The sequence below is a fragment of the Nerophis ophidion genome, linkage group LG23, assembly GCF_033978795.1.
Source record: "Nerophis ophidion isolate RoL-2023_Sa linkage group LG23, RoL_Noph_v1.0, whole genome shotgun sequence".
In the NCBI taxonomy this organism is placed as follows: domain Eukaryota; kingdom Metazoa; phylum Chordata; class Actinopteri; order Syngnathiformes; family Syngnathidae; genus Nerophis; species Nerophis ophidion.
In genome coordinates, this window is record NC_084633.1 from 32734641 (window position 1) to 32758085 (window position 23445).

At 38.9% G+C, this 23445-nt stretch overlaps 1 protein-coding gene across 1 annotated transcript in view; it reads left to right on the plus strand.

Moving 5' to 3' along the window:
• LOC133541099 (retinoic acid receptor alpha-A-like) overlaps positions 1-23445 on the plus strand; it is a 68224-nt gene that overhangs the window by 23397 nt on the left and 21382 nt on the right. The window contains exons 2-3 of the mRNA XM_061884187.1: positions 18136-18290; positions 18672-18813. Of these exons, the coding sequence (XP_061740171.1) occupies positions 18136-18290; positions 18672-18813 (297 nt within the window). The remainder of the gene's footprint in view (positions 1-18135; positions 18291-18671; positions 18814-23445) is intronic.

Consider the following 23445-nt stretch of genomic DNA (forward strand, 5'->3'; position numbering starts at 1 on the left):
TCTCATCTACAATTCATGTCTGCAGTTGTTTTTATGAAGTATATTTGGTCCCATTATTTAGCTTTATTTGTCCCTGTTGTTCAGCAATGTTTGCTAGCATTATCAAGATTCACTATTCGCTAGATACTTATTGATCTGGTTTATTAATACTATTAAGGATATTTTCTTGATGCTTAAAAATATCACCAAAGACGCTGTAATGTGGTCATCCGTGTCGAATAAAGCACTTGGCTTTCCTGCAGAACAACAACTAAACTTTTTGTTTCTGTTATGAAAATGGACAATGTAAATACGGTGGAGTGGACCAACAATCATAATATTTATTTATTACTCGGACTTAACCTGACATTAGTTTATTTGCACAACCAGATCTTCGTAGTTATATTTAGGCATATCAACCACAATAAACAAACTAATGTGATATATTTTCCTTTATTTATGTTTAATTCTGCTATCAAAACCTACTACTATAGTAGAATATAAACTTGATTGCATCACAGAAAGTTTTTAAAACAAATCAAATGTTCAAGCAAACATTTTACAAAGTGATTGCTGCAGACACAAGCATCTATTCCACAAGATAATGAAAGTGATATTTTTAAGAGCCAATTCCTTTGACGCACTTCAATTTTTTTTCGGACTTTATTACGTTTTATGAAGGACTTCTTTCCAAACACTGACATCTCTTTCCTATCTCTCCATTTGGACAACTGGAACAGCCAAGAACAAAACAGCAATACAGCATTTTCTGCTTAAACTCTATACTCTCTCACTTGTTTTAATAATGAAGCCACAAAGAAGAAAACCGGATATGACGTCATATGCAACTCACCTATATCCAACATTATGAATTATTCTAACCTTTTTTGTAACACACATACTAAATTAAGTGTACTTTTGTTGTTATTTCCCTGTATTTCTACACATTAACTTAGATATGGTAACACTAGTGAGCAGTAAAGAATATGGACTGATTTCTGGTCCAGAACATAATTAGTTTTGTTCCATCCATTCATCCATCTTCTTCCGCTTAGCCGAGGTTTGGGTCGCGGGGGCAAAAGCCTAAGCAGGGAAGCCCAGATATCCTCTCCCCAGCCACTTCGTCCAGCTCCTTCCTGGGGATCCCGAGGGCTTCCCAGGCCAGCCGGGAAACATAGTCTTCCCAACGTGTCCTTTGTCTTCCCCGTGGCCTCCTACCTTGTGTTGTATATTTTTAATATGAGATTTTCAGTTAATTTCATCGTCTATTATTATCCCTAAAAATTAGATTTTCTTTACTCTTTTAATGTCTGTCTACACAGTTTATTCGAAATTTGTTTGACTTTCTCTTCTACTAATTCCGTAATTATTTTTAGTTTTATTGAGATTCAAAGATGGTCTGTTTTTGTCAAACCATCTTTTTTTTAAATAAATTTCGTCTTCTATTATTTGCATTTGTTTCTTGTTGGTGTTTTTCTAAAGTCACAAACAACACTGAGCCGACTGAGTGTTTTGAGATGAAGGGGAGTCACCTACAACAGGACCACTGCTTGTTTGGAACAGTAATATATGCTTTCATGTCTAAGTCGTCAGGAGCACACAAAAAACCCGCAAAATTTGTCACTAGTCCCTTTTTTAAGTCCGCAGAGAGCTCTGAATAATTGCTAAATATAGCAATGAAGTGTGCATAACTCCATAGCTGCCGTACGCACATTTCTACAGGCTGTTGATACTTAGGCAACACAAAGAGGTATTGCTGCACTTAAAAAAGTGCCAACTTGTGCATGAACAATTACCGAGTCAGTTTTGTCCACGCACATCAATCTTCTTCACTTTCTTCCTGACACTGCCATTTCTTTTGTTTCTGCCTGTGTTCGGTTCTCGGAGACACGGTAATGTCAGGCTGCCAACCGCTATGGCGTTCAATTGAAACACGAGAAAGAAGCGCAACCTACTGACTCATGATTGGTTACTTTCAACATGATTTGCTTATTCATAAGGGTGCGTGCTAAGGGCGTGCCAAGCCACGCACACGTTAAATACCTCTGAATTTTAACTTCTGTACGCTGTTTTCTTTTGAACGTATGACCATTTTTAGTAGGAAATCCACATAACTCTAGACACATGAGGCCCCTAGTGTCAGCGCCAAATAAATTTTTGGCGGTCCAAAATGAATGTAAAGGATGTCATAAACCGTGAGCTCCAAAATCCTTATCAGTCATTAGTGAAGTAAATCTGCAAGTAATGAGCGGTTTTGGTTGACAACAATCGCTAAGGTTGATGTGAATTAGGTAGTCCGAGGGGCATCAATTTTGTTTAGCTTAGGCACTTTTTTGTTAAGTTGACTCAGGTTTTTTAACTTGGGCCATGTCTACACTAAGTCATTTAATCCCTTAAACAAATAATTATTTAGCCTAAGTCCTGTTTCAACCACACTAAACCAGCGTTTAAGGTTCCCCTCCTCAAACAAATTTTTACACGGGTAAGTCTTGAATCTCCCGCACTTAGCTTTGTATGGACTCATTGATCGTTTACAAAGTGAGTTCAGAGAGGAAGTGACACTAGAAAGAACACGCCTCAGCCAGCGATTTCGTAGCTCGGAGCTAACCACCGGAAATATGAAAGCGAGTCATCCAGACATGCCGTGTTTCTCATTCATCTACATATACAGACGCTTGTGGAAATCACACATTAATACCTAAAGAGAAACTGATTGGAGCTATTTCGGATACAACTCTTCTCAGACGGCAAGAGAACTTTCCAATGTCCGGCCGGGTTAGTTGGGATGCTAGTTAGCGAAAAACTTTGTCCATTTGTCGAAGGAGAGTCATCGAGAATGCGGGCTCCCGCACATGTGATTAAAAAAAGGTAGCGTTTGCTTTGTATTACCTGGCTGTCGAGGAAAACAGTGAATAGATTTGGACTGACAAAGCAGACTGTATCAGTTATTGTCCGTCATGAATGTCACGGACTCAACGCCTCGGTCCAGAGTATATAAAGGCACCAAAAACGAATGGAGAAAGAAGGTGAAGGCAAAAGAGTGTAGAGTGTCCTGACCAGATATCTAGATCACTAGCTTGATTGATGTTAAATGTTCTTTATCAAATTGTTTACGTGTCCAATAAAGATCTGATTAATTTATGATGGTTCAGGTGTGATTCACTACAATAGGGCCCCACAGCACACTGGATTTGAGTTAATTGAAATACCACAACACTAGACATTGTTCAGATAAGTTGAATTTAAGAACTTGCACACAAAGCAACACTGCAGGTGACTATGACGTGTACATTTTCCGCACATGCGTACTAGGTCGCGTTGCGCCGGCGGACGAAGGGGGGGAGGGGTCTTAAACGGGGGCATTGTTGTGTGTGGCTACAGATAAGGTTAGGTTTGATTTACCCTGGATAACCGGGGCCTTACTGCGTCAATAGAGCCTCGTGGTCACTTATTAATTGACTTTGTGGCAGGTTTGACCTTCTTGACCCTGACTTTAATTCCAAATCTTGTCTCTCTCCTTGCCCTACAACCTCATCAGCTTAACCTCACCGTATAATAGTCTTAATCATCGCGTTTACCTGCACTCACATCTTATCTTGTGCCCTCATCGCCTTTCCCTATCAATGTTCATTAGCTTTGCCTTTGTGTGGTCATCCAATTGTGCAATCATAGCAATCAGCTCTTCTTGGAAACAGCTACTCTATTTGGCTAATGGTCCTAACCTTCACTTTTTGCCTTTTGCTGAGGCTCTTTTGTTTAAATGTAAAAACCTGCTTTTTAAACACTTCTGTTCCCTCAATTAAGATTATGATATATAACTGACTGAACAATTGTATTTACAGCTAAGATTATCTCAAATTAACTACCAAGCCAAATGGCCTAATTATGTGTGTAACCATACCACAATGAAACATGTTTACAGATTTTTGATAGTGACAGTGTTAGGGATTTACCTTTTAATCAATCAGTCGTTTTTACAGTTATCTTGACGTATACCGTATTTCCTTGAATAGCCGCTTGGGTGCTAATTGATTTAAAACCTCTTCGCACTCCTGCGCTTATTCAAGGCATGCGGTAAAAGTAAGCAGGCGCTAATAATTTTAAAACCTATTCTCACCCCTGCGCTTACAAATGGAATGCAGTAAAAAAAAGTGAGTGTGATTAAAAAAAAAAAAAAATTTATAAAAAATTATTCTGCAACCGCGGCCCGGTGTTTGGGGACCACTGCTCTACAACATGTCATCGCGACCGCCTTTACACAACGCTATCTGCGTGCCGGCCGGACGCATGCAATTCGCTGCTTCTCTTACGAGATTGCAATGCATACTTGGTCAACAGCGATACCTTTTACACTGATGGTTGTGATATAATCCACTTTAACACTCTTACTAATATGTGCCACACTCTGTGAACCCACACCAAACACATTTCTGGAGAACATCGACTCTGTAACACATTATAAAGGCAACATAAGAATTACCCACAATGCCATTTTTCCATGACTCTTGGCTATATTATACACGCGCCCCGAACCCCGGCCACCTCAACCAACGCACGGAGGGGGGGGTTTGGTGCTAGCAGGTTGTATAATATAGCCAAGAGTCATGGATACATGGCATTGTGGGTAATTCTTATGTTGCGTTTATAAAGTGTTACAGAGCCGATGTTCTCCCGAAATGTGTTTGGTGTGGGTTCACAGAGTGTGGCACATATTAGTAAGAGTGTTAAAGTTGTTTTATATCACAACCATCAGTGTGATCTGTACGGCTGTGGAACAAGACCCCTGGTTTACACATAGTAAAAGCTAAGAAAAACTTCTCCGCCATTTTGAAAATGACGACAGGGGAAGCGTCACTCGTGACGTCACGAATTTGACCCGGTGGTTAAAGTAAGCATGCGTTAATAAATTTGGGGAGCGAGTTTGACCCCGCAGTAATTCAAGGCAGGTGCATATTACATGCCCGGCCGCTATTCAAGGAAATACGGTATGTTTTGAAGTGCAACTAGTTCTCCCAATTTGTTAGATAAAAGCTCAATTTATCAACACTTTATGTATCTAAGTTTAACCTTGAAAACAGTATCCACCATTTTACACTGTAAAACCATCCATCCATCTTCTTCCCCTTATCATAAGTTTGGTCCCCGGGGCAGAGAACCCCAGGCTTCCCTCTCCCCAGCCACATTGTCCAGCTCTTCCCGGGGGTTCCCGAGGGGTGCCCTGGTCAGCTGGGAGACATAATCTCTCCATTATGTCCTGGGTCTTCCCCTTGGTATCCTACCGGTCGGACGCATCCAAAACAACTCCCCAGGGCGGCATTTGGGGTGCATTCTGACCAGATGCCCGATTCACCTCATCTGGGTCCTCTCGATGTGCAGGAGCAACGGCTTTTCTCTGATCTCGTCCCGAATGACATAACTTTTCACCCTATCTCTAAGGGTAGTGCTCCGCCACCCGACTAAGGAAACTTATATCTTTGAGTCACTAGAGAAAAGCGCTATATAAATATAATTCATTTCATTTCATTTCATATCACTTGTAAAGTGATCTTCGGTCATGACCCAAAACCCATGACCATGGGTGATGGTAGGAACGTAGATCGACCAGTAAATTTGAGAGCCTTGCCTTTCAGCTTAGCTTTTTCCTAACCACTACAGACCGATACAGGGTCCGCATCACTGCATACACCACAATGATCCGCCTGTCGATTTCATTATCCCCTCTTCCCTCACTCTTGATCAAAACCCAGAGGGTACTTGAACTCCTCCACTTGGGGCAGGATCTCCTCTCCAACCCGGAGATGCCACTCCACCCTTTTTCGGGTGAGAACCATGGACTCAGACTTGATTGTGCTGATTTTTATCCCAGTCGCTTCACACTCAGCTGCGAACCGATCCAGTGAAAGCTGAAGATCATGGTCAGATGAAGCTAGTAGGACCACAACATCTGCAAAAAGCAGAGACCTAACTCTGCTGCCACCAAACCGGATCCCCTTAACGCCCTGACTGCGCCTAGAATTTCTGTCCATAGAAATTGTAAACCAAATCGGTGACAAAGGGCAGCCCTGGCGGAGTACAACCCTCACTGAAAAGGGGTGCGACTTATTGCCGGCAATGCAGACCAAGCTCTGACACTGATCATACAGGGATCGGACTGCCAAAATCAGGCGGTCCGATACCCCATACTCTCTGAGCACTCTCCACTGGACTTCCCGAAGGACACGGGAAAATTCCTTCTCATTCCTTCACATAGACTGGTTGGGCAAACTCCCATGGATCCTGTCGAGAGTATAAAGTTGCTCTCCAGTTCCACAACCAGGTCGAAAACCAGACTGCTCCTCCTGAATCCGAGGTTGGACTAGCCGACGTAGCCTCTTCTCCAGTACACCTGAATAGACCTTACCTGGAAGGATGAGTGTGATCCTATGATCATTTTGAAATAGAGAGAACCACCACCCCAGTTTGCCAATTCAGAGGCTAGTCCCTTACCCAGGACCTGTTTCTCATGAGACACCCTACCACCGGCATAGAAGCCCCAGACAACATGGCTCCAAGGATTATTGGGCCACGCAAACTCCTCCACAACTGTAAGGTAGCAGCTCAGAGAGGAGTACATTAAAACCGTAGAAGATAAACATACGTCACTTAAGGAGCCAGGATAATATTGTCATATAACATTATACTGTGTGGCTATTTATTTATTGTATTTAATTTTTCAAATAATACGTGGTTATAAGTGTGTACTTTTTGAGTTGATTGATAGATTGAGGCTTTTATTAGTAGATTGCACAGTACAGTACATATTCCGTACAATTGACCACTAAATGGTAACACCGAATACGTTTTTCAACTTGTTTAAGTCGGGGTCCACGTTAATCAATTCATGGTAAGGTACATTAAACAATATCATGATAAAGATAACTGGGATTGATTTGGTGACAGTAATCATGATTAGAACCTTTCGTATCGTTACATCTCTAGAAGCCCCTTTTATCTCTTGTTTTGGCAGTGCAATTACCACATAAGAACCCCAGCTTAAATTATCGTGAGAGCTTTCAGAAATGCGTCACATTCTTTAAAAGCTGTTAAATTTTCTGCCAGAAGGAGAAAGCACACTATGATTAAAGTGTCTGTTGAACACATTGGATTAGATTGAGTTTGTGCAAGATGCCCATTTCCTTGAGCTCTTCCCCTACGTTCAAAGGGAACCGGTCAACAGAGGGAAGCTGAATAATGGAATGTCTGGTATGGTTGCCAAGGTAGGGGGAGGTGTGTGTGTTTTGTGTGTGTTAGGTTAGAGGTTAGTGGAGGCAGAGGGAAAGAGGGAGAAGCAGAGGAATTGTGTTTTTAATCTGACGGGTCATGACCTTTGGATATGTCACACTCTATCATTGCCACGTCTCTGAAGAAAAACAAAAGAACAGAGGGCTGAGACGAACATTAAGATGTTGTAAAGGAAAAGTTCTACGTTCTATATTAAAAGATTTTGATGTTGATTGGAAAGAAATGGTTACTTTGGCACAACAATCCCGAGCAGCAAGAAATGCACAATGACGATATTAGGCTCGGTCCGGGCGAGTTTGAATATGTTTTAGAAAGTCCAAGTATAAATCATAGATTGAGACTTTCTTACACTCACTTATTTTAATCAGTACGTCAGCCTGCTGTGCTTTATTCCCGCACAAAACGACTCCCTTGGGCATGAGCGACAATTAAAAGCGGAACCTGTTTATGTTGATGCCCCTCAGACTGTTGGACTGACATCAACATATAAAAGAAACCAAAACCAGCCAAAGCTTACGTATTTTCATGTGATTTGTGGCCATTGACAAAAGGTGAATGGACGATATAAACATTTTTTGGAAACTACCGCATACTGTTGACATTGTTTTTCCTAAATTTGTGTATACTTTTTTTTTCTTTTCTGTTTTCATGCAGATCCTCAACTGCTTCACATAACACACAAAGTACCTACAGTAAGCTCATATTTCTCAACAAAAACCCAGTTTTGAGTTACCGTATTTTCCGATATATAAGCTGCACCCACCACATTTTGGAATACAAAAATAAATACAGTATTTTTCATATATTAGCCGCACTGGACTATAAGCCGCAGATATATACATTGTGAAACTAGTTTTTGTACACAGAAAAAATGTGTAAAGGTTTATTTACACACATTAATTGTTTCCAAACGGTGTCTGTAACACGGCAGTGAAACGGATGATCAAACAAAGCAGAAGTCATCATCCTGGAGCTCTCTCTCCAATCTGCTAAACAGAATCATTTACTTAACTGAAACAATACAAAAAGAATGCCATTCATTGTAAGTTAATAACACTAACACAGATATTTGTAAACGTGGTAGCATATTAGCGAATGCTAACCACAAAAGCGCGTATAAATATGCAAGGAAACACTCTTGCAGACATCACACATGGGACAATTTGGAGAGTAAGAATTGTTTGTTATATTTTAAAACTTACAAACATTGCTTGGAGTGATGAATGACAAATCCACGATCCCGATATATCAATATACACGATATATTGCAATTTGTCTCTGCAAAATAGAAAATGACTATCGGGATATTCGAATATACATTTTCACGCAGTTGCTTTTAGCTGCTCGCATTACATTACAGGCTCTTCTCGCTCTTTCCTGTCTCTCTTTCTCACAGACAGCAAGCGCACCTTATACATACGTCACATACTGTCACGTCATACAGTGGGGCAAAAAAGTATTTAGTCAGCCACCGACTGTGCAAGTTCTCCCACAAAAAAGATGATAGAGGTCTGTAATTTTCATCATAGGTACACTTCAACTGAGAGACAGAATGTGAAAAAAAAATCCAGGAATTCACATGGTAGGAATTTTAAAGAATTTATTTGTAAATTATGGTGGAAAATAAGTATTTGGTCAACCATTCAAGGCTCTCACTGACGGAAGGAGGTTTTGGCTCAAAATCTCACGATACATGGCCCCATTCATTCTTTCCTTAACACGGATCAATCGTCCTGTCCCCTTAGCAGAAAAACAGCCCCAAAGCATGATGTTTCCATCCCCATGCTTCACAGTAGGTATGGTGTTCTTGGGATGCAACTCAGTATTCTTCATCCTCCAAACACGACGAGTTGAGTTTATACCAAAAAGTTCTATTTTGGTTTCATCTGACCACATGACATTCTCCCAATCCTCTGCTGTATCATCCATGTGCTCTCTGGCAAACTTCAGACGGGCCTGGACATGCACTGGCTTAAGCAGGGGGGGACACGTCTGGCACTGCAAGATTTGATTCCCTTTCGGCGTAGTGTGTTACTGATGGTAATCTTTGTTACTTTTGGTCCCAGCTCTCTGCAGGTCATTCACCAGGTCCCCCCGTGTGGTTCTGGGATTTTTGCTCACCGTTCTCATGATCATTTTGACCCCACGGGATGAGCTCTTGCATGGAGCCCCAGATTGAGGGAGAATCATTGGTCTTGTATGTCTTCCATTTTCTGATAATTGCTCCCACAGTTGATTTTTTTCACACCATGCTGCTTGGCTATTGTAGATTCACTCTTCCCAGTCTAGTGCCGGTCTACAATTATTTTCCTGGTGTCCTTCGACAGCTCTTTGGTCTTGGCCATACTGAAGTTTGAAGTCTGACTGTTTGAGGCTGTGTACAGGTGTCTTTTATACAGATAACGAGTTCAAACAGGTTCCATTAATACAGGTAACGAGTGGAGGACAGAAGAGCTTCTTAAAGAAGAAGTTACAGGTCTGTAAGAGCCAGAGATCTTCCCTGTTTGAAGTGACCAAATACTTATTTTCCACCATAATATACAAAATAAATTATTTAAAATTCCTACAATGTGAATTCCTGGATTTTTTTTTCACATTCTGTCTCTCACAGTTCAAGTGTACCTATGATGAAAATTACAGACCTCTGTCATCATTTGAAGTGGGAGAACTTGCACAATCGGTGACTGACTAAATACTTTTTTGCTCCACTGTACGTCACATATGTATACGCCCTCACAGAGCAGAGAAGTAGAAGCATGGGTAACGTTAGCTGTGATGCTAGCGAGTGGCACCTGTTGGCCATGAGACGTAACTGCACTTTTTGTCCTTATAGATTAAAATAGTGTTCATGTGTGAGATATAGTCATATGCATAGGGATGCACAATAATAATTACGATTAATTTTTATCAATATTGAAATCACGATTATTGATTACGTTAGGTAAACTGAGATAGGGCGGGGCATGAAGTAGACGCCATCATGCGATTTGTCTAATAAAAAGGCTATGTATAAACGTTATCCATATATTTTAGGACAAAAATTAGTTTTTTGTTCATTAATAGTGTCAATATGTCAGCCTTTTCTCATTACATGAAGCCTTTATCTCAGTTTTTACATTTTGATAGAGGGGAGTATTTTTTTAAGTTATGTACATTTTCATGTACACACTGAATTAGGACAGAAATATGTCGTACGTACTATATACCATGCACAATAAAACATTAACAAAATGCTCTGTCACATGACTGTTTTTAAGGTAATACTTTTGTGACATGAAAAAAAACGCAAGTAATGTAAAAAAAAAACATGGTGTTTACTTTTTGATATTAATAAAAAACACTAAGCAGTTTGGCTAATTAGGATAAAGTCTTAATAAACAAGCTTTGTTCTTCTGTAATACTATGTGGTTCTGTGCAACATTTTGGCCAACAAAAATAAACAGGAGTGATAACTCTCACTTCGAATACACAATTTTCACAGCCTGCGTTCAATTTTAGATGACAAAACATTATAGCTAGTATTGATGTTATTTGAACACTGATACAGTTTGCAGTTAAATAATGGACAAATATACATCCCAGTTAACAAACTAAAGACCTCGTAAACAAGTTGTAGCAATGTTCGTGACACCTCACCTCATTAACTTTCAGTCACAGCTGATGGACGCTTTATTGGGAAAATGAAAGCAATATCAAATAATTTTCTCCTTCACTGTACACTTTTAGTCTGAAATGAATGAGACTCTCTCCAATATCGTCCACACCTGTTGCCATCTAAAAAAAAAGCAATTCGCTTTTAAATGAACGCCGAGATACCACAGAAATTAAGCGAAGGAAAATAGAACTTTGAGGGGAAATCTTCGTAGCAAAGTCTGTGTAGTTGTGTTCCGCCATGCCAAACGACGCTAGTGCGCATGCGCCAGAGCTGCTGTGACTATGTTTCCAGGAAGTAAGCATTGTTGCTTAAAATGCATTAATAAACCTATTTTTTTTTCCGTACTTAAAAAATAAAACGGTATTACTGACCGTCAGGAATTTTACAACGGTTTATCATACTACCGTTTAACATTACATCCCTACATCTCTCACTTGTTCCTGTTCTTCCATCCCTCCTCTCAACCTGCTAACGAACATAATGAATGGTATCTTTAATAAGGCCAACATTTTATGAGGTGTGATATCAAAGATTTATTGCAGTCTCTCATCCACAGCCCATCAATGCCATGATTGAGGGGCACTTGAAATGCGGATGCAAGTGAACAGATCAATGATAACACGTTGGGTAGACAACAGGGCCGGATATTTTCATCTTCTTACCGCACCAGACACCCTTAATGCAGTTAAGACCTATTCACTGGGTGTATTGATCATATGCTAGAATCAGTCACTTCTCAAATGGTGTTGACCCCACCTTTTTTCTTGGTTGTACCAAGTGGCAACCGTACACTGTTCTGCAGTGTTTTCCACAGAACGTCAATCTATTTGGCCTGTGCTGTGTCAATATAACGTCAATATAAAAAAATTTAGGGGAAGTGATACATTTTCACTTCCAATACGATACATTGGCCAATACCAATTTTTATCCAATACAAATCAACACAAACCCTTCATACTTGTATTATTTTATAGTTTGAAATGTTAGAAAAGGTTTGCTCAAACAAAATTACTCAAAGAAAAATGGTAGGTGTGAAATAACCTATTTATTTATAAATGTATGAAATGGACCTATGCTGTCTTTAAGTTAATGTGGACTGATAATTGTGTTTATGCCACAATAATTTTTTAAGTTCAGCTCATGACGCAGTAAGTTGAATGATGCGAACAGGATACTTTTTAATACGCTTCTGCCTTGGAGATTTTGCATCTGTAAGTAACATGCAACTTAAATTACCATAGTTTTTGGACTGTAAGTAGCACTTAAAATCCTTTCATTTTTGCAAAAATCGACAGTGCGCCTTACGTATGCATTAATTTCTGTTTGTTCTTACCGATCTTGAAGCAATTTTATTATGTACATAGTGTAATGGTAAGCGTTACCAGTAGATGGCAGTCGCACATGAAATACATGTGGACTGCAAGTTGATGCTTGTTCAATGAAGCAAGTACCTTTAAGAAAGCAACACCACAACTTTTATGTTTCGTTGAGAATATAAAAACATTACACACGGCTCTCTAAAACCTGTCAAAATGTTTTAATACGACTTTGGTAAGCTGCGAAGCCGCCCTGCTTGATGGATTGTTGGAGCATTATAGCCACAGTAGTCAGACGTACTGTGCTTCAACATATGGGTATTATTATGGCGTGTAAAAGAATCTCACAATGGCACCTGTTTGTAGACATATCATCTGGCGTTTTTGATATTCAGAGAGCGGCTTGACGCAACATTTTGACCAAAGAACACCCATTATATGTTATGTACACAACAAGTGAGTGTTTTAAATGTCGGGAAAAAATCTTTATTGAGCTTTTTGGTTCATCTGCAGTGTGCCCAATGGTCCCTAAAATATGGTACATGATACTTGTTTATATTGACAAAGGTAAATCTGTGATGGTCTATAGCAGTAAATGTATTCCAAAGACTAGGACTAGCTTTGGAGAAAGGCAGATTTCCCTACTGTTTATATCTGTTTGTATATATTTGATGGACTGGGGAAGTTGCTGTTGGTTGCCAGACTCCAGGGCTCTATGAGGTCGTTACTACCGTATTTTTCGGAGTATTAGTCGCTCCGGAGCATAGGTCACATCGGCCGAAAATGCATAATAAAGAAGGAAAAAAAATATATATATGTCGCACTGGAGTGAGTATAAGTCGCATTTTTGGGGGAAATATATTTGATAAAACCCAACGCCAAAAATAGACATTGAAAGGCAATTTAAAATAAATAAAGAATAGTGAACAGGCTGAATAAGTGTACGTTATATGACGCATAAATAACCAACTGAGAAGGTGCCTGGTATGTTAACGTAACATATTATGGTAAGGGCCATTCAAATAACTATAACATATAGAACATGCTATACGTTTACCAAACAATCTGTCACTCCTAATTACTAAATCCGATGAAATCTTATACGTCTAGTCTCTTACATTAATGAGCTAAATAACATTATTTGATGTTTTACGGTAATGTGTTAATAATTTCACACATAAGTTGCTCCTGAGTAAAAGTCTCACTTCCGGCCAAACTATGAAAAAAAACTGCGACTTATAGTCCGAAAAATACGGTACTAGTTCAGTTCAGTTCAGTTTACTAATGGGATGTTTTTTGTTTTTTTTTTGTTTATTTGTTTTTTGTCCTGTCCAGCTTCTCAGGCAATTCATATAGTTGATGTAGATGCCCATATCGGCTGTTCAGATTTACTTTACAAAAGAGAAGTGTGGGATACTTCTCTTGTTGCCTTATTTAATGGGATGTTTAAGAGATGACACAAATGAGACGGAACAGCACCAGGAACTCAAAAACAAAAATTTAAAATCAACTCTAAAACGGACTTGAAGCCAGTGCAGGGGGGACATAAGTGGAGTGATATGGCTTTGCTGTAAAAGTTGCCTCTTTTGCTTAGCTTAATGCTTACATACATTGGAAGAACCCACTGACAGGCTATAGAAAATTAGCATTGTGACCAGATTAAACTTGTACAAACATTTAACAAATCAAATTTTAACGCAACCCAATTGACATAAAACTGTTGATCAATTTCTAATTACAGTGGAATAGTCACCAAATTCTCTGGAAGCAACTTAGTTTGTGCTGCCAGGTCAGTCTGCTGCGGTTTGGCACTGTGTGCTGACGAGGTACGGTAGCATGTTTCTCAAACCACAAGCTCTAATTTTAAAACTGATAACGAAGTCTTTGTTTTTTTTTTAACATAATTACCAAGAAATGGCAGCACGCAAGTGTTGCCATCCAGTATTGCAAAATCTTGAAAATAAATATTCCCCAAATTTTGTGTGTGAATTTAAATTGCTTATAATTGTTACTCTTTAATTTTTTCAGTTGTTGCATTATTTCTCTAAAAATGCCAATTCATGTAGGCGTTCATACTAAAACAATAGTCCCTTTTCAAATGCACACACACACACACCTCTTCCTTGCGTGAGTCTTCTGTTGATTGACCGTTTATCAAACTAGTTGCTTGGAAATCCTCAGACCTAATAAAGGAATCTGGCAAACCTTGTGTAAATACCACATTTACACTTGGAGTGTAATTGTACTCTCTGTGTTAATTGGACTTTAATTCTGATCCTTACTCCAGACCACTCATTGATCCCAATGCACACTGAAACTTTGTAGCATAAGCCCACTTTTACAGTAGTAACCAGATCGGAAAGACCTTTGTAGTGACCATTCCCCCCATTTTATCACTTTACCATTACTGTAATTGCACTAAACATGTAGTATCTAGCATCTTGTAATTAACTTAATTTTGCTAAATTAATACACATTGTTGTAGCTAAAGATGTAATGATAAACATTAATGATAACCGTGGTAAAACCCCCGACAGTACGTATTATCATTTTAAATTGAAACGATCGAAAAACCAGCGCCAGCTCGCTAGCTTTAATGCCAACATGAAAACAAAAGACATGAACTTATTTACCCATTAAGAAACAACTTTTATAAATACATTGCCATCTTAGTAACTAAGCGGTTCAATTGTGCACATTGAACATACAAGTTGTGCTCTTTTTAGAATACAGTAATCGTTCTATACTCAGAGGATTACAAGACGGATATGTTTTTATGGTGCTTTTAATGACCGTTTAACGGAGTAGGATCCCACAATGGCTGCCAGAAATGATAAAGAATAATTTTATTTGTTGTACACTTTTCATTTAAATAAAAAAGTACTACCTTACACAGCGATATTTAAAACATTAAAAGCTTAGCCAATGAAATGGATACGATTTTAAGACTAAACACCCGATCATTGAAGCATAAGAAACACAAAATACCGTATTTCCTTGAATAGCCGCCAGGCATGTAATATGCGCCTGCCTTGAATTACTGCCGGGTCTAACTCGCTCCCCAAATTTATTAGCGCGTGCTTACTTTTACCGCCGGGTCAAAGTCGTGACGTCACGAGTGACGCTTCCCCTGTCGTCATTTCCAAAATGGCGGATGAGGTTTTTTTTGCTTTTACTATTCCACAGCCATACAGATCACACTGATGGTTATGATATAAAACAACTTGTCTTTAACACTCTTACTAATATGCGCCACACTCTGTGAACCCACACCAAACACATTTCTGGAGAACATTGGCTCTGTAACACATTATAAACGCAACATAAAAATTACCCAGAATTCCAATGCATCCATGACTCTTGGCTATATTATACACCCCGTTAGCACCAAACCCCCCCCATATAAAATAGGCAAGAGTCATGGATGGATGGCATTGTGGGTAATTCTTATGTTGCGTTTATAATGTGTTACAGAGCCGATGTTCTCCAGAAATGTGTTTGGTGTGGGTTTACAGAGTGTGGCGCATATTAGTAAGAGTGTTAAAGTTGTTTATATCACAACCATCAGTGTAAAAGGTATGGCTGTTGACCAAGTATGCATTGCAATCTCGTATGAGAAGCAGCGATATGCATGCGTCCGACCGGCACGCAGATAGCATGGTGTAAAGATGGGCGCAATGACATGTTGTAGAGCGGTGGTCACCAACCACAGGGCCGTGGTCGCAGAAGAAGTTTTTTTTTTTGTTTGTTTGTTTTTTTATATCCCACTCCATTTTTTTACTGCATGCCATTGGTAAGCGCAGGGGTGAGAAGAGGTTTAAAAATTATTTGCGCCTGCTTACTTTTACCGCATGCCTTGAATAAGCGCAGGAGTGAGAAGAGGTATTAAATTAATTAGCGCCCCGGCGGCTATTCAAGGAAACACGGTATGCAAAATATTGGGTTTTCTAAAAGTGTGTCTTTTTTTTTTAGTTTTTTGTTGTTATTTTAGATAACTTGGTCAGAAGATTTCAGTGTGTATAAGTACATTTTGAGCACATTCAACAATACCGCGACAATGTTTATAACCAAGATCATTCTGGTCACGATAGCTGTGGTTTGAAATGTTCATATATAGGGCTGGCCGATATATCGATATACTCGATATATCGCGGGTTTGTCTCTGTGCGATATAGAAAATGACTATCATGATATTCGAATATACGTTCTCACGCAGTTGCTTTTAGCTGCTGGCATTACACTACAGGCTCTAATCACTCTTTATTGTCTCTTCTTCTCACAGAGACGTAAAACAAGCGCACTTTCTTACTTACGTCACATACTGTCATTCGCCCTCGCGGAGCAGAGAGGTAGCAGCATGGGTAACGTTAGCTGTAGTGCGAGTAGTAATACGAGAGGAAGAAGGTGCAAATCTGGTAAAAAATGAAGAAAGAATAAATTCCCATGAAAAACAGCAGGGGGTCCATCGTCTGGCGGTGGTTTGGCTTCAAGTAGGAATATGTCGAACAGACAACCGTAATTTGTCAAGTGTGGAGCAAAAGTGTTGCTACAAAAAGTAGCGTTACTGCTAACTTGTAGCATAATTTGAAAAGTCACCTGCTAGAGAATGAACAGTGCTTACTTCGCATGTCAACATCTCCATTTGGTGCCACATGCCCACACCATCAAAATGCAGAGGCAACCATTTTCAGATCAACACCGTATAAAAAAAATAGTCAACAACAAAAGGAGATTATGTCCGTAGTAACCTACCTCATAGCGAAGGACGAACACTATTTGATTTCCTATTATGCAGCTCATTTTTATTTGACACTTATTGAAATATCTTGTGTGACATCATGCACAAAAGTACACTTTATTTGTTTTAAACTGTTGTATTAGCATTCTGTACAAAAAGTGCACTTTAATTTAGTGTTGTTTTGATATGTCATCTTGGTGACATCATGCACAAAAGTGCACTAATAGCTTGTTTTAAAATGTCTCTGATTCTTTTTTGAAATGACAGGAATGTGTGTGCCACTGCTTAATAACTGTTTAATAAATACAGTTTTGGTCAATTGACTTAGTTGTGATTTACCTCTCTGCATGAAATTTTAAAATGAGCATATATTAATGCAGTATGAACAAGAATGTTTTAATGTAGATACATAGAATCATACTGCTGTGATTATATGTATCAAGTGTTAATTGAAGGCTAAGGCAAAATATCGAGATATATATCGTGTATCGCGATATGGCCTAAAAATATTGAGATATTTAAAAAAAACAAAAAAAAAAAAAAAGGCCATATCGGCCAACCTTATTCATATTTCTACATCCCTGGTAAGTTTTAGATTTTACGGTTTCAGGTATGCAAGGTGCGTTACTAGTAACATCCCTGTGTTTTGTAGCATCCCGACAAAGGCACACATTCTGAAGCACTTTTTAAACTTTATGCGACCTTAACGCAATGCTCAGTTCCAACACTATGTTTCTGCGTCACTCTCCAAACCAGCAACACTTTTCTCATTATCATGTAGAGGCGCATTCACAGGCAAAATTCCGTAAGAACAAAACGGCATTGTTTTTGGAGAAAATGTGTATGTTTTGGTGCGTTTGGTTTGGGCACCGTTTCGAAAGTACCCCGTGTTTATACATAAACTTTCCAAAAAATCAGAAGTATTCTAGTCTTAGTAAGGGGTAAAATGATCAAATAATTATTTCGCCCACTGTAGAGACATGGTGCAATCTTGTTTTTAGCCATCTGGCACTTTACCGAAGGCAATTGCAGCTGAATAATTAAATGTGTCCCCATTGGCAGCCAATTTAAGTCAGTTAGGAAGCAAAAGAAGGTCGGTTTAAATCCTCGCTGAGACAATATTTAATTAGCGTCGCACTAAAGGTCTGTTTTGTTTCGTTTTGCAGCAATTGAAACTGAAAGCACGAGTTCTGGAGAAGACTTGCTGGTCACAAGCCCCCCGTCCCCACCGCCTCCACCACGCATTTACAAGCCCTGCTTTGTATGTCAGGATAAATCTTCTGGTTATCATTATGGAGTCAGCGCCTGTGAGGGCTGCAAGGTACGCATCCAGTCATCAGCGTGAGTCAAACTGTTACAATCATAACATCTCTATTGTCATCCTGGGTAGCAACAAAAACACTGAGTGTGAACTGATGGAGACTACAGCTGGAAAACCTGAGTGGGGACCGTTAAACAGAGCATGAGTCGGCAGAGTGTTTGCATAATGTGTCAGGGTGGAGGCCATGACCTTTACACCCCCTTAGGATCACTAATCCTCTTTTGCCTTATCTAATCCAATAAACACACACGCTCACAATGTCTTAACATGCAATTGGTATTTACCTTGTTAACCATTGTTTCTGCTCCACGCTCTTTAACTACAAAGATAGTCCTCAGCAGCTTTATATATAAGTCATCATCTGTAATATCTTTTTTTCAGGGGTTCTTTCGGAGGAGCATTCAGAAAAACATGGTATACACTTGTCATCGGGACAAAGTTTGCGTGATAAACAAAGTGACAAGGAACCGCTGCCAGTCCTGTCGGCTGCAGAAATGCCTGGATGTCGGAATGTCCAAAGAATGTAAGTTCATATAACCCTTCTTTAAGTTTATTGATATGCTGAATAAAAGAATGAACATGTTTCTGGTCCCATTCACATTCAATTTTGTCCTCCAAAAGTCCTAATCAAGCTTGTATAGCAGCTGTATTTCATTGTTGTGTGGCGCCCCCGGGTGGCTGTTTCTAGTACACATCCCCATCCACTCCTCAACTGTGGCCAAAAATCATTTACATTAAGAGAGTGTTTCCCAACCGGTATTAAGCCAAACCACATTACATTATAAGAAATGTCACGACACATCGCCACATAACATATTTTCTTGGAAAATAAGTCGCTCTGGAGTATAAGTCGCACTTGCCGAAAATGCATAATAAAGAAGGAAAAAAAACATATATAAGTCGCACTGGAATATAAGTCGCATTTTATGGGGAAATTAATTTGATAAAACCCAACACCAAGAATCAATCAATCAATCAATGTTTATTTATATAGCCCCAAATCACAAATGTCTCAAAGGACTGCACAAATCATTACGACTACAACATCCTCGGAAGAACCCACAAAAGGGCAAGGAAAACTCACACCCAGTGGGCAGGGAGAATTCACATCCAGTGGGACGCCAGTGACAATGCTGACTATGAGAAACCTTGGAGAAGACCTCAGATTTGGGCAACCCCCCCCCTCTAGGGGACCGAAAGCAATGGATGTCGAGCGGGTCTAACATGATACTGTGAGAGTTCAATCCATAGTGGCTCCAAGACAGCAGTGAGAGTCCCGTCCACAGGAAACCATCTCAAGCGGATCAGCAGCGTAGAGATGTCCCCAACCGATGCAGGCGAGCGGTCCATCCTGGGTCCCGACGAGCGGTCCATCCTGGGTCTCGACTCTGGACAGTCAGTACTTCATCCATGGTCATCGGACCGGACCCCCTCCACAAGGGAGGGGGGGACATAGGAGAAAGAAAAGAAGCGGCAGATCAACTGGTCTAAAAAGGAGGTCTATTTAAAGGCTAGAGTATACAGATGAGTTTTAAGATGAGACTTAAATGCTTCTACTGAGGTAACATCTCGAACTGTTACCGGGAGGGCATTCCAGAGTACTGGAGCCCGAACGGAAAACGCTCTATAGCCCGCAGACTTTTTTTGAGCTCTAGGAATCACTAATAAGCCGGAGTCTTTTGAACGCAGATTTCTTGCCGGGACATACGGTACAATACAATCGGCAAGATAGGCTGGAGCTAGACCGTGTAGTATTTTATACGTAAGTAGTAAAACCTTAAAGTCACATCTTAAGTGCACAGGAAGCCAGTGCAGGTGAGCCAGTACAGGCGTAATGTGATCAAACTTTCTTGTTCTTTTCAAAAGTCTAGCAGCCGCATTTTGTACCAACTGTAATCTGTAAATGACATTTGAAAGGCAATTTAAAATAAATAAAGAATAGTGAACAACAGGCTGAATAAGTGTACGTTATATGATGCATAGATAACCTACTGAGAAGGTGCCTGGTATGTTAACATAACATATTATGGTAAGAGTCATTCAAATAACTTTAACATATAGAACATGCTATACGTTTACCAAACAATCTGTCACTCTTAATTGCTAAATCCGATTAAATCTTATACGTCTAGTCTCTTACGTGAATGAGCTAAATATTATTTGATATTTTATACGGTAATGTGTTAATAATTCCACACATAAGTCGCTCCTTAGTATAAGTTGCACCCCCGGCCAAACTATGAAAAAAACTGCGACTTATAGTCTGAAAAATACGGTACATAAATGTTTAATAGATTATTAAGTAGGGCTACACGATTAATCGACATTGAGGTTTTAATTAAGAGGCGGAGGTTTTTAGGTTTTTTTTCGCCGCCATCACCGGCATTTGGGAGACAGACATGTTCACCAAACACAATTTTTGAGCCTCACATCTTTTGCCTAGTTTTTAAATATTTTATCATCTTTATGTAAAACAACAAAACACATGTTTTTTTTTTATGCTTTCTAAATATTAAATAAATGCGATCCAAAATTTGCTCACACTGGAGCCTCTCGGAGTTGCTCTATTCTGCTTGTAAAATCCCTTATAAAGCATCCAAACACCTCCATTAAGGTTTATTTACAGTACGTGCTGTAAGTATATATGTAATGTAGTAAAAGGCACATTTATAGATAGATAGTACTTTATTGATTCCTTCAGGAGAGTTCCCTCAGGAAAAAAAATAAATAAAAATAACACTATCTTAAAATTATAGTAAAAACTTAATATTTACGTATGCTCATTTTAAGCATACGCAGCATGTCAAACAGCGCATCACAATGTTTAGGTTTTTTTTAACATCACTGCCGACTTCAACATAGCCAACAAACGTAATACCAGGGTTTTTGCGGGCTATTAAAAAGCATTACAAGTAGGAATGGCCGATGATATCGGACTGCCAATAATATCGGTCGATAAATGTTTTAAAATGCGTCATATAACGTACACTTATTCAGCCTGTTGTTCACTGTTCTTTATTTATTTTAAATTGCCTTTCAAATGTCTATTCTTGGTGTTGGATTTTATCGAATAAATTTCCCCCCTAAATGCGACTTATACTCCAGTGCGACTTATGTTTTTTTCTTTCTTTATTATGCATTTTCGGCCGGTGCGATTTATAATCCGAAAAATACGGTATTTAAGATTATCATTGTAAAATGCTAACAATTATGTGTATATACAGACAATGGTAAGCTTTTGACTATATCTAATAACCAAATGCGATCGGACGAGGGCATCACTTTTTTTTAAAGGGGCATTACAAATGACATTAAAAAGCATTGAATTAGATTTTCTGATACCTGTAAAAACCCTGAATAAAACACCACCTTTGTACAATGTCTGCTGTCATTGAGATGCCGATTGATAGATTGAATCTTGTTATATTCCCGTTTAAATGAAGAATGACTCATTAACCCTGCAAAGAAAAGGGGAGTGGAAACAAGCATCTTTTTGTGTTGTCTAAACAGTCTAAATTGGCTGCCAAAGTGTACCAACTTGGCGGAATATGTTGTCCTTCTACTATGCAGGTGAAAAGTTTAATTTATGATATACAATAAACTTCCACAAGCAAGAAAGCGAGGAACCCGCTAACTACTCTATGTTGATATTGGCACACAAGTTTAGATCCCGGCACCACTATAAATGGTTTGTCTCCATTACCGCTTTCAATAAATACTTGGTAAATTTTACTGTTTGCGCTTTTTGGATGGTTATTTATTGGATTTCGTGGGCGGAATCGAGGACTTCCCATTGGCTCTGTTGTAATCAGACATTTATTTACGAGATAGAATGCATCAAAACAATACATCTGTCGTCATGTCTTTCATAATGACTGTGAATGAAAGGGAAAATTCCCCACAAAAGTGCAGTTCCCCTTTAAGGACACCGCAGGTTTGTGTGCGCTGCATTTGAGGCAGTCAGTACGCTAGTAACAGACACCACTTGCAACTTGGGAAAAGTTTTATTAGGGTAGTTCTGGGCTGATAGTCAATAAGTCCATTAATAGAACAGTAAATGGAAAGGAAGTCGAAATACTTTTCCAGCATCAATAAATTGGTATTGGTATGTGTTTTTCTTCCTCTCCCGCTTCAAACAGGGTGATGTTATTCTCACTCTTTGCATCCCTCTCAGGACCTGAGCATGTTTATTTAACCATGGAATAAACTGAACGCAGTGAGCCCTCTTTTTCAGTCGTTTATAATCTTTGTCTCGGTGGTCGTAGAGCAAGACGGCAAAACTAAACACACAGGATTCATGGACAGAGAGCTCCGCTACTCATGAGTGAGAATTTCAGCAAAGTAACCAAAATTAGGAGGAAAAAAAATATGAATACTCAGCCAAATGTCCTGTTGTGGGAATATTTCAGCTTCAGACCAGCTCCGAGACCATTAACACGGACGAACGACCGAGAATGCCGTGATGGCAACAAGCAAAAAGACAACTCGACCTTGTTTATTTATTTAGGTTAAATGGTTGCTTACAAAAATTAGTCGATTATATTTGTTTTGTTTATTTATTTAAGATAACTGAAAGTTATTCACCTTCCATTTACAGTACAATGTAAGTCATTTTACATGAAAGAATGAATGAAATAAGTTCATTTCGGTCATATAATCAACCATTTTGTGTGACCAGTTTAACAGTACAGATTATACATTTTTAATATACACATTTACACACACAAAAAAAGAATGTAATGAGAAATAAAAGGTGAATTGTTAAATGGTTTCATTGCATTATTATTATACATTATGGTTACATTATTATAAACACTGTGTAGTTTTAATTGGTTATTTTTTAGTTTAAAAACATGATGCATATGTTCCTTGACTGCACTTAAATGTAGAATATATTTATATTATTCATATATTATATATATAATATATGATATTATTTATTATTATTATTATTATCATTGTCTATTGTGAGCGAACTGTGGTGCTGAATTTCCCCAAGGGATCAATAAAGTATTTTGTATTCTATGATTTAGGAAAAAAAGGAATCTGTTTGCATAAAGCAAGTAGTTTCAAAGTAAATTATTGCATATTGTTCTAATGTGTGTTCCTTGAGACAAGAAGCAGTAACATGCCTTCCTTCTGTTATTTTTGCAGA